We start from the raw sequence: 13224 nt of genomic DNA, 5'->3' as shown, positions 1-13224 counted from the left end.
ACAATCCCCTTTTATAAAAATTGAGGATGGTGTAACTGCCTCTAACCCCATCCCTTCCATCATTACTTCACTCATCAGGGAAATGAAAGTGTGCTTACATATCTGACAGTCTTTCTTCCATATACTTATGGTACTCTCTAGTCTGGCAGAAGCAATATAATGAAAAGGGTTCCTTTATTCGTGTCTTTAAATGAAATTAAAATATTTTTGTAAATGTTTTATTATTATAAGCAATATTTTTTTACAATACTTTTTTACTTTTTAATGGTGTTGCTGCTTGTACTACTTAACAAACATTTTAAATTATTTCTGGATTAAAAATTATTATTTTAGACATTAATAAAAAAAATACTACAAAAAGAAAATGAAAATCTTCACCATTAAAATAATAGCCAAGAATAAACATAATGATTTGTTTGCAACAGTATGAATAATACAATCAGGAAATTATTACATGAAAATAATTTAGACATATTTAAAAATGTTTTTGCCATTTTTGAATATTTTTTAAAAAAATTATGTAACATTAGAAAGAGTTATTCCATCTATCATTACTCTGACTTCATCCTTGTGAAGTTGGGAAACAACATTAAATTTATGTTTTGAATTGGAAGCATATTATATAAGTTTTATATTTCTTTTCTTTTGTTTCAATAGATGTGTGGGTAGTACCTTTATGCACAGCTCTATGTGCATTAGGAAATAAAAGTGCCGGTATTGTAGTATGTTGGCAAACAGAATTAATTATGAAGTTAAGAGAGTTCACATCTCAATCTCATATTAATCCTGAAGCTACAAAAGCCATTGTAAGTTTCTTAATTTCATATTTAATTTATTTTGTTAAATCTGTTCTTCATTTTTTTTTTCTTTTTTTTTTTGCTTTTAGATAAAACTAGTTGATGTAATATTTGACATTGTTCAGGTTTAAAATCATTTAATATATTATATTTTTAATTTAAAACTATTATTGTATAAAATATCATAATATACAAAATCCTTTTATCATCCACTATCATTATCATCTAATTTTAATTAAAATTAGAATATCAATTGAACCTGATAATTTTTAAAAATAACTGATTGCTAATTTGTTTCATATTAACATCTATTACTAATATTGTTTAATAACAAACTTTGTTCACAAATTTTGAACTGTAAGAAAGATGGTTTTCATTTGAGCAATTGACTTAAGCTTAGTTTTAAGCATGACTAAATCACTACTTTAAGACCAATATAAAAACATCGTCAAAAATGTATATTCGAGAAATTTAAAAGAAAAAAAGTAGAGCAAAACAAAGTGTAAAAAAGACATACTTAATTTTTTTCTTATTATTCTTTTTTCATTTCTAATTACTTGAATAGGTAATTAATTTTTGCACTTTAAAAAATTGAAAGTATATTTTTTCATGTCTTAGATAATAAGTGTGCAAGATTTGGTGGAATTTGGCCCAATTATTTAGGAGATGTGGGACATACATGCATAGAAAAAGTGACTTCTATTTATATTATTAATAATTTGTTGTACTACAAAATGCCCTAAACATTGCATTAATCATTGTGAGAAAACAAGTTAATTCAAGAACGATGATTTAAGTATAAAGATATTGTTAATATAAACAGTGAAGAATTACTAGTATATTGGTTGATCAAACTACTTGTTGAAGAAAAACAAAAAATAAAATCATAAGAAATCAAAGCTTTTTTTTTTTTTTTTTACTTTTTTATATACAAAGTATAGAGAAAGTATTGTAACTGTCAAAAAATTCTAATTCGAGATTTTGACGAACTTCCACGTTTCAGATCTTCCTGAGTTCGAAAAACACATTTTTGGAAAATGCTCGTCTGTCTGTGACAAAAATAGCTCAAAAATTCTTGACATTTAGTATATGGTCGTTATACCAAATTTGCATATTACTATCAAATTTTGAACAAAATCTACATAGTGGAAGTCTGTCTGTCCGAATAAATTTAACACAATAATTAACAAAATGAATACAGCTAGGTAGACAAAATCGATACATGGGATTAACATCTACAGCCTAACACTTTTCAAATTTTGAACCAAATCCAATGAAGGGTTAATTGTCTGTCGGTCTGTACTTTCAGAAATAAGTATAAGTGATAATTCAGAAATGCAATGACTTAAATATATCATATTTATCACAGGATTTTGTGACGACAAGTGTAGTTCTGTTCAAATTTTTGTTTCATTTGGGTGGAGAAAATGCGTCTAAAAATAAAATTCAATTTTCAGGTAATATTTACCACATGCCTGAGATTAATCACCAAAAACATACAACATATACAACATACAACATATTCAATAAAAATGCTATCATCGAAAGTTAATATTTCATATGAAATGTTATAGAAGGCACTTTCTAGGACAACTCTTTTATTAGAGAGTATGTAAGAAACTTTTGGGGAAACATTCCTGCTGGTTTAACAGTGTTTACAAAATCAATAAAATGTGTGTATATCATTTTAAAGATGCCAACTATTATCTATTGTTAAATTTTTGTAACAAACACTTATTTATGAAGTTTTTACTTACGTCATTAAAGTATGAATTTAAAATAAAAAGAATGTACTTTCAAGAACACTTCAAAGAACTGTCTTAAAATAAATAAACAGAAATTCTGTACTGTTATAATATTAAAACAAATATGAAATGAGGGAAAAAAAATCGAATAATGAAAATCTTGCTTCATTATAATACTGGATCATAGATTATATAATATATGTATTGAAAATAAATTAAGAATCATTTAAAAGGTAATTATCTCCATCAAGATTACAAAAGAATTATTTCTATATGACAATTTTTTAAAAATTTATTCACGAAAAAACATGAAAAATCAAAGTAGTAATTTTTTATTTAGTAGGCAATTTTATTTAATAGTTTTAGTAACTTAGGCTGACAAATTCACAAAAAATTTATCTTCTGTGGTTTAATTTTCCATCATGTGCTGTGAAGTAGAACAAGTTTTAACTTATAATGAAAATATGTAAAAATTTTGTTAAAAATTTTCTTTTTAAAATGCAAATGATATGATCATAATATTTTGTTTTTAGGGTATGGTATGCACATTGCTTTTTCAAACAAGTGTCGACAAACCCTGGTTACTTCAGGAGGATCTGGCTATCATGAATGCTATAGACTCTGTCGATTTTTGGTGTTCTTACAAAATTGGGCGTCAAGCTACGAGATATGGGCATCATCAGTTTGCAATAAGAATATTTTCAATGCTTTGTAATAGGGTAATATGGATAAGTTGTTTATTCTTTAAATTTGTTACTTTATAAAAACTATTTTTTAAATTTATAAAAACAATGTGCTTGAACGCATGTTAGTAATTTGCTAAAGGTTTTAATATAATTTTTTTAGAAATATGGTATTTTCTCTTATCCACTAGTGCATAAGAGAAATGTGTATATCCACTAGTGTATTTTTTTTTAAAGTTTTAATATAATTTTTTTTAGAAATATTCTATTTTCTCTTATAAGTTGCTCTTATCCATTGATTTTTTTCTCGTCAGTGGTTCATTTTTCTTTCTCATGAAAATAGTATTGAAAGTCATTTATTATAAAGGAGAAATCCGAATCCATCTGGTGAGTGTTTGATACAATGAAAAATCCAAAAGGCCCAATAACAGATAAGGATGCTTTATTTGACAAGAAAGCATGAAAACTTAGATAACCAACACAGCCGAAATGGAACAGCACCATCAGAAACAGTACATGTAGTAAATGCACAGGAAGAACAACACATGCATTAAATAACAACAAACAAAAAGTAATCATTATTAATACATCATAGCAACACCAACTCAGAAAACTAACTGGAGATCAATACTCCAATGAAAGACCATAATCTCTGCAAATCGATATAACCTTTGTAAGGTGACGACAGAACTGAAAAATCAGGGGTATGTGGGAAATGTCAATGAATTTTATCAATCTGGGAAAATTAGGGAAAAGTCAGAAAAATTTGTAAAAATATCTAAAAATCAGAGAAAAATTGCCTATTTAAGCATTTTGCGCCAATCATGATCTTGATTGGCGATTTCGCGCAATCATTTCCCTTGATCCGAAGCCAAATGTCGCAAAACAATCATAGCAAAAGCAACCTAGGACAGCTTTCTTTCAAAGATATGGTGACTTTTTTTTGGTATTTCATTACGATAAGAAGAGCGATAAGCTGATGAATGTTGTTACGGGTAACCTCAATTAAACTTTCGGATAGATCTATTGTCACTTTTTGAAGAACAGAGAGTTTATAATTTTGGTTCAACCTGCTCGTGTAACGAACCTGCTTAGAAATAAAATATTTAGCTAACTGAAAATAACTTAATAGATCCTGAATCTTGGAATCCCCTAAAAGTTGAAGCTATAGAAGAAATATACCAAAGCATTTAACAGAAGTAAGACATTGTGATTTTTCACAGTTCAAAAATTTATATTCTGATTACCATAGGTTTCAGACATATATACATATATTTTTTCTTAAAACGGAAAAAAAAGGTGAATAAATGAGGATGGATGTTAAAAAGTTATATTGCTCTGTAATGTTTTGTGTCCAGTAATCATTAGATGATTTGTATTATGATAACAAAAATATTTTGTGTTTGTTTCACCCGAGTCCATAATTTTTTGTGACTTACAGTTAAAGAGCATGAGAGGTAATATATCTCTCCCCATTAATATATGAATTTTTTGCTAAATTATAAATAATAAATAAAGGTAAAATGGTTTTTTTTTTTCTGTATGTAAATATGAACCTGCTTATAATATACTATTTCGAATACTGTTAAAATGTTGTTTCAAATCCTTGCTTTTTCCACTCCTTAAAACCATATTGCATTATAACTAGTACATCAATGCTATTCCCGCATTTCCTCGCTGGTGTGGTGTGGAGAGGGGGGTGCCAGCTCAGGTGTCGTCCTCGTCATCTGACCGCGGTTCAAAATTACGTGGACCGTCCCAAAATAGCCCTAGTGTTGCTTCAAACGGGACGTTAAAATAACCAAAACCAAACCAAACCAGCATTTCCTCATGTCTTGAATATTAGTACAAGTGGGAACACAAGAATATTAGTACAACACAGTTTTTTTGTTTGTTTTTTCCCTTCAGATTTGAATAACAATCCTGATAAAGTTAATAGGTTTATTCAGAGAGGTAATTCTGTAGGAAAAATTGATACTGCAATACATCAAATGTAAGCAAAAGGCATGGAATATTGGTACAATGTTTCTTGTCAGAAGCAGTTTAGCATTTTGAGGAAAAGGGAAACATGAATTTTTCATTGCACTTAACAATGGAAATGTCTGAAGAATTTTAGGTTTTATTTCCAGATTATAATGATTTAAAAAAAATCATATAGAAAAATCAGGAAATTCAGGTAAAACCTATTATTTATCTAAAATAACGTGCATAGAATTCTTACAGCTTTTTGTATAAAAAAAAACAACTCAATTTCATAAATGTTAATTATCTCAATCATTGAGTTCAATTAATCTTTGTAATTCAATATGTTTTATTTAATAGCGATCTTGTAACAAGATTTATTAAATTCATGTTATTAACTAAATTATACAGCTATTGAAATGAAGAATTTAGTTTTAGACATATTTTGTCAATTGAAGATACAAGAAGCCAATATTAAGATAATGCTTTTATAATATGTCTATTCAATAATGAACTTAGACTTTATAATAGACTAGATTAGAAATAAGTATTCATTGCCTGGATACATCTCTTTTTTTTTAGCTCATACATTGATTTTAGTTTCTGCACAAACTGCCAATTCTTGTCTCCTATAAACTATTTATATTTATTCAAGAAAAATACGTTTTCTGAGTGCATTAACTACTGGATGACAAATCATTAAAAAAATGATTTGAATAAATTACCTATAATTTGTTGTAATAATTAAATATTTTTATTTATACCTAAATAAATAATTATCTAATATTTATGTTAAAATTTAAAGAAATTTATTATTTTAGTCATTTTTTCAATAATATCCTTATTTAATAAAAATATTTTTAAGTGTTATTAAGAAAGAAATGTAATTTAATATAAACTATGAACTGTTAGATAAGTTTTATAAAATGAAATTACATTTTTCAATTTATTCAAAAGGTACAATATGCTATTGCTAGGACTGCAAAAGATCTAAATTTGCCACTAATTATCACACGTATTTTTAAAAAAATTGAATAAAAAGAATGAGAAATCGAAGAGAATTTAAGGATTGAATAGTTGTACATGATTAAAAAAAATATTTATCCTATATGTTTGTGGGTATTTAGTATTTTTCCATGTTTTATTATGATATTTTAAAAATGGCATGTGTTTTCTTTCTCATCAGATTGACTTACATTTAAATTTTTTTCAGGTTAGCTCCGAGCATTTATATTTTTGGCTAGTAAGTTTAAGTGAGATCAGTCAAGCTGAAAATTGTCTAATGTCTAAAACTGTGAGAAGCAACCAAGAAATTATTGAATCTGTTTCTCAAGCTATTACACATTACATGAAAGCTGTGTCGGCTTTGAAAGTATGAATTTGTAATATTTTAAGTTGTGTGATATTTATAAAAATTGTTTTTAATATGATAAATTAAAAAATTATTTTGAAAATATGTACAGAAATATTGATGATTTTCCGAGTGAAAATATATCATCTTTATGAATTTTTTCCTTGATCATAAAAGCAATATTTATATATATTATAAAATTATTTTAGAATTCTTTTCTAATATTTTGAGATTCCATTAAAGAATTAAAACAAAGATATTAGTAATTGTTGCAAGGCACATATTGTTCTTAAGAAATTTCTTTGACAAATACTTCCACTTTCTGCATTTGATGCTTGAACATGTTTTAGTTAGTTTTCTGGTGTAGTGTAGTGCATAGTGTTTAAAAAATTGTATAAAATTATTCTGTAAAATATTAAATTTAAATTTATCATATTTTTTAACTGGCAACTAATATATAAAGATTTGGTTCAGAAAATAGATATGAGCAGATATATTGCAATGCATACTATCATTGTTCTTCTTGATATTGTAAAAAGATAAATAAAAGAAATTTTTTTTAACTTCTTATTTACTGGATATATTATTATTATTGTCAGTTTGCTACCTAGTTAAATTATTTTGATTGAATTTCTTTATCTGAAGAATTCATATGAAAATATGAATTTTTTTTATTGATATCTTGAGAAGGAAATAAGAAATTATTTTAATTATCTTTTAATATAGATTTGATAATTGTTATGTATATTTACATTAGACAATATTAGGAGAGAAAATTTTCAATATGTGAAATGATCACTTGTAATAATGCTGTTTGAATTTAAAATATTGTGTAAAATAATTTTTTGTCAAAATTATTTTAATTCCTCTTATTTCATCAAGCTAATCAGCATTTTTTAAAAAATGCATTGGGAAGATTTGAGAACATTTAAAAATTAAGAAAATCATGGTGGCTGAAAAAATTCTTGAAATTATGCTAGAATAAATGTGGTTTTAATGTGGAATTTGTAATATTTGAATGTGAATTATAAATCATTAATATTTTAGGCAGCTACAATACCGCAACATTCTCTGATCTTCCAATGTGAATATGCTCGTTTACGAAGTGAAGTTTTAGGGGCACATTTACAACTCCAATTGGCTTGTTCATGCATTAAAACATCACCTCCACCAGCCATAGCTGCATCTGTGGCAGCAGCAACTCGAGATGAACTTCAGAAATGTGGACGTGTTGTGTTACAGGTTCAGTGAATCATTTTATTATTATAATGTTGATTCCTTCAAAAAAAATTATTAAACAAAATTGGAATCAAATTAAGTTAAATTTTGATCTAATATATTTGAAATTTGTGAATTATGTCAGGAGATAAAATTATTCTTGATTTCATTATTTTTTGATAACATTCTCTGCTAGTATCATGGTTTATTTTGTTTTTATTTAAAATTGTATATAATTTATATTTTGAAGTTTATTTATAAATTTTCAGATAAGGAAATGTGCTAGAGATTTTAAATGTTTGGCTGATCAATATGGAGCTCTTTACCAATCTGTTTTCGATGCTGATCCTAAAACACTAACGAATATTCAATTGTATCCTTTGATGAAATATTTTATTGAAGATTTAATGCATAATTCCTAATAAATTGGGCAACAAAGTAATGTTTAAGTTAAAAAATAATAATAATTTCAGTGGAAGAGAAGGAAATAAATATTTTCAAATGTTTGCATTATATATTAATCTATTTATCAGTTTGATTTCTTCAGATCAGTTTTTTTAACTTATTTATTTTATGAATTCTTTGACATTTTTAAGATTGCACCAAGCATGCTTATTAATTGCTCAGGCAATTGATAAAGTGTCTCAACATAATCAAGGTATAAGGTAAGTTTTAACAATGTTAATAAGTAAATTTTTTAATATTTTTGTTACTCAATATAACATAATATTGACTCAATTTTGTATTGGGTTTTACGAAGCAACAATATAGCATGATTAAGATGTTTGATACCTTTTGTTCTGATACTAAACTTTTGGTTTGTAATACTTAAAAATTTCCTATTTTATGATTGTTTTGATGATGTTGTAATCTGAAATAATCCTCCTAGACATTTCAGAATTCATTGTGCATTATATGACAATGAATATATAAAGTTTGACTTTGAAAAGGTATTCTGTATGTGTTATAATTTTTCTTGTACAGTTAAGATGCTAACTGAAGACATGGAATTTAAATTTTAAAATTAGTTCCACAAAAATGTATTTTTAGTTTTTTTACCAAATAGTGATTTTTTAAAATTCTGTTATCAAAATAAAATAATTGTTTTTTTATTACTCTATTATATTAATTTTTTTAGAAATCACTAAAAATAATTCGATTATATTTCATCAATTTTTGAAAGCTTTAATTTTTTCTTGAAGGTTTTTTCATCTTAATGATGTTCTAAATAGAAACATTTTGTAATTTCATACCACACTATGAAATACTTGCATGAAAAGAACATTAAAGAATGTAAGAAGTGTATTGTAATACAAATGAGAAATTTGGCATGTCTCTTAAATTTCTATATGTAATCAAAATAAAAATTATAAAATCTTTCATTTAGAAACATTATCAAATGCATTTTTGAATAAAAAAACTAATTCCTTATAAATATAAAAGAAATTTTCTAATCTTTGTCAAGTCAACTTGTTTAAAAGACATAACTTTTAATAGTGATACAGTTTATCTATTTTAACAGATCCTAAACTTAATACTTTTAATGATTAGCAAATTATAAATAAATTACTAGTAATAAAGTAAAAGCTGAATTAATTTTTGTTTAAAATGATTGTAGTTACCAATTCAAGAGAAAAAAAATTTATATAAAATAGTTTTTATTTCATCAAAATAATATATCCCATAAATATCATTCAAAAATATATTTGCGTAATTTTTTTTATTATTGAAATTTTTTAACCTCTTATTCCTTTTTAGAGTTCATTTCATTATAGCAATATTTCTAGTAATTTGTTTTCATTATAATTGATTGATTTTTTATGTATTATACAAATGTTAACTTTTGATTAATTAATACATTATTAAAATAATTTTTTTGTTTTGTTTTAATATTATTTCAATTAAAATGGTGCTCTATTTAGTTCTAAGTGTGATTCTTTCATTAAACTCTATGATAGGAAATAGATTTATATAAGAAGTAGTAATGGCTCAATGGCTAATTTTTCACCAGTTTTTGAGCTGTTGAAATTTATATGTATATTTTCAAATATTTTTATTGCAGTGTCGCCACAGGGGAAGAAGATATATTGTCTATGGAACACTCTAAACAGTCTTTAGAAAACTACCAAATGGGTGAAGCTTGCCGTAAAGCTTCTACTCTCATTAGAGATTTCACAATTAACTATGATGAAAGAGTTGTTTCTAGACAAGTAAATATTTTTTTAACTTTTTTTTTCTTTTGTATTTTAGTGGGTCATTTTTTTAATTGGTGGTATATTAATTCAAATTTTGTTGTTAGCATTGATCTTAGGAAAACAATTATATAAATTTTAAGTATCAGTTATAGAAATGTTAAAAACTAAATCCATCTGTGTAATTCAAAATTTTTAGTACTACAAATTTTATGTTCATGACTAAATAAAGTTCCAAATATTTAAATACTATAAAAAGTTTTAGGATAAAATAGCATTCTTTTATCCAATGTGATCTCCAATTCTAAGACCACAATTATATAATTAAAGTCTTCACAACAATTATTTTTAATACTTCAAAATTTATCTAAGGGTATTGACTGAAATCAGCAGTGATAAAAGTTATTAAAATAGTTTCTTATTAAATTGAGTTTTCTAAAATCGGTGTTGACCATTTTATTTTACTAAAAAAAGGTATTGTTTCATGTGATATTGTAATAGAGTAATCCTATTCTATCGAAAGATTTATTTCATTTATTTTTGCAGGAGACAGACTTTTTGACAAAAATCAGTAATGAAATATTCCTTATTCCATTGTGTTTGCCAAGATTTTTTTTCCAGGCTCTTCAGTCTACTAGCATAAAGGTATATAAATTTATATTTCTTAATGTAGTTGAACATAAATCTAGACCAGAATTATACAGAACCCTTTTTCCACCAGAACTCTCAAAAATATTCTTGCTCAAAAATAATTTTTATATCATTTAAAAAAAATCAGTTACATTAATTTTTTGGGGTATTTAATTTTTTGAAAGTATTTTAAGCATATTTTACAATAATGTTATTTCTTGAAGTAAAACTCCTATCATTTTTACTATTACAACAGTTTTTTTAACTTTAGCTTTAATTTTCCTCCATTGTTGATGATCAAGATTCGTTTTATTTTCTATACTGAATAGGTTTCAACATAAGGCATGTTTTTAATTTTTGCAGTTGAGGTTTAACTTTAAAACTTAACAATTTTGAAAATCTTTTTAAAATGTATCTTTTTTTAGCTTTATAGCTCTTTTTTGTGATTGATTAAATTAAGATGGAAAATTAGGGAAATACATATCACAATGAATAGAATAGTTTATGGTTTCTGCATGGCTCCAATTTCCTTGAAAATCCATGAATACTCTTTGATTTTTATTTTACCTTAATCGGGGACCAAAATTATACAGAACCTTTTTTCCACTATAACTTTTTTGAAACTTTATTTTTCGTTGCCTTTACAATTTCGCCTATAGCAATAAATTAAAGTAATCTCACTAAAGCGTTCTTACACTTTTACTTATTTTTTTAAATTGCAGTTGGCAATCTCACCGCAGCCAAAAACATCTGGAGAACCTATTATAATACAGAATACTTCCCAATTGTCAATAAAAGTGGAAGGTGTAGTTCAGCATGGATCTAGACCAGGATTATACAGAAAAGTGGATAAAATCCTGATCACAGTTACGAGTCAACAAACTCGCACACCTCAACAAGATAATAAGGTAAGATTATATACAGAAAGATATCAAGATGGAAATTTAATATTGAATTCAAAAAACTCACCATGTTCCATTAAAATAAATCAGGCATATTTAAAAATGAGGAACTACCTATAAGAAATAGTTTACGACTTTAACATTTGCTTACGAGTAAAAATATGCATAGTGGTTTTTATTATTGATTCTTCTAACATTGAAAATGAAATATGTTTTATCTGAAAAATTAGAATCCCCCCCTTTTTATATTTGGTAAATATATATATATATATATATATATATATATATATATATATATATATATATATATATTCTTTAAGTGTTTTTCTTAGTACTTTTTTTTTTAATTTCTTTCTTTATTATTTTATGGGCATTGATAAAAAAGAAATCAATATTTTCATATTAGAACTTTTCATAACAATTAAAATTGCCATTCTAATATATTAATACCATTTTAAATAAACTGGTTTGTAGTGGCCTTGGTTTCTTGATATAAGGATTACAGATTTGAGTCTTGATTATGCTAAAATTCCATCCAGTATTTAGAACTACTCTAATGGCGTAGCAAAAGTATGGCACCAGGAGCATAATTGTTCTGCCCTAGTCATCATCAATGACTAGTCTGTATCATAATTTTCTTTAAAACATGATATAAATGCACAAATGTTTAGTCTTAGCATTCTTTAAGATATCTATCCAAGGCATTTATACACTCCTAGCTCCCCAAATACTACACCATTGAGCTGCTGCTCTTAAATCTGTTTATATATCACATTCTTTTGATGGTATGAGCTCAAGTTTTCTAATCATCTGCTCTTGGATACAAAATTATTAAGTCTATCTCCAGTAGCTCTAATGCATCTTTAAAATGAAATGTTATTAAAAATTATTTTCCCTGAACTTAATTATCAGTGGTTATCTTAAATATATTCAAATTACCTTATTATAGTGATTTTTTATTGTATTATACCACCGCCTATTTATTAAATGAATCTTCTTTTATCAGTCTTTTCCAGATAGTTTCCCAACAACAAGTCTTTCACAAAATGTCACTCCTCATTACGATTATTTTCATGCCCAGTTTTTGCTCGGCTTTCCTGTTGCTGGTCTTCATTCAATTACTATAGAAGCTGCAGTAATTGATGACAAAGAATCATTATGGAAAACAGGACCAAAAATGTCCCTTACTGTAAAATCTTATGATGACAGTAACAACCAAAAGCCAGTTGCACGACCCACATACCCAGCAAGATTTCAGACGTGAGAATTTACTCTCAATGAAGTCCATTTTAAGACAATTTTACATACCTTTCAACCATGTATACATTGCATCGTTTATATATATATGCAACTTGTATAATAAACTTTTATATATATATATTAGAATATATTAATTTTCAGATTGTTGAATGACAATTCTTTGTTTTAAGTATTTCAATAGTCTTAATAATAATAATAAATTATTTTACAAATAAAAGTTTTTTTTTAAAAATCTCTTCTCTAAATTGTACCAGAAAATAATTTCGTGGCATTTTGTTTCTTAAAGACAAAGGAAATTCTAAAAAAATTTCTGGTGCATGTTCTCTTATCTCACACAATCCTGGGGTGTATAATCATCTTATGCATAATGAGGCAACTATTCTCTTTATACATATAGCTTTTTTATTATTTAATTGACAGTCGGCTGGTTGCTGGGGATATAGTTTACATTTAATTTCATTTAAATGTTTTATGCACAAGTTGA

General features: G+C 25.9%; 1 protein-coding gene across 5 annotated transcripts in view; it reads left to right on the top strand.

The window, feature by feature from the left end:
* LOC129974982 (integrator complex subunit 7-like) overlaps positions 1-12808 on the top strand; it is a 52916-nt gene extending 40108 nt beyond the window's left edge. For all 5 annotated transcript variants that reach the window (XM_056087823.1, XM_056087818.1, XM_056087821.1 and 2 more), the window contains 10 exons: positions 658-806; positions 3076-3261; positions 6401-6559; positions 7586-7780; positions 8026-8129; positions 8353-8421; positions 9819-9966; positions 10495-10593; positions 11301-11486; positions 12487-12808. In XM_056087823.1, coding sequence (XP_055943798.1) covers positions 658-806; positions 3076-3261; positions 6401-6559; positions 7586-7780; positions 8026-8129; positions 8353-8421; positions 9819-9966; positions 10495-10593; positions 11301-11486; positions 12487-12744 — 1553 coding nt within the window. In that variant the 3' untranslated portion in view covers positions 12745-12808. The remainder of the gene's footprint in view (positions 1-657; positions 807-3075; positions 3262-6400; positions 6560-7585; positions 7781-8025; positions 8130-8352; positions 8422-9818; positions 9967-10494; positions 10594-11300; positions 11487-12486) is intronic.
* Positions 12809-13224: the final 416 nt, after the last annotated feature.

The sequence above is a fragment of the Argiope bruennichi genome, chromosome 7 (genome assembly GCF_947563725.1).
Source record: "Argiope bruennichi chromosome 7, qqArgBrue1.1, whole genome shotgun sequence".
Taxonomy (NCBI): Eukaryota; Metazoa; Arthropoda; class Arachnida; order Araneae; family Araneidae; genus Argiope; species Argiope bruennichi.
The sequence above is the reverse complement of the archived record's forward strand: the minus strand, read 5'-3'. Positions and strand labels throughout refer to the sequence as shown.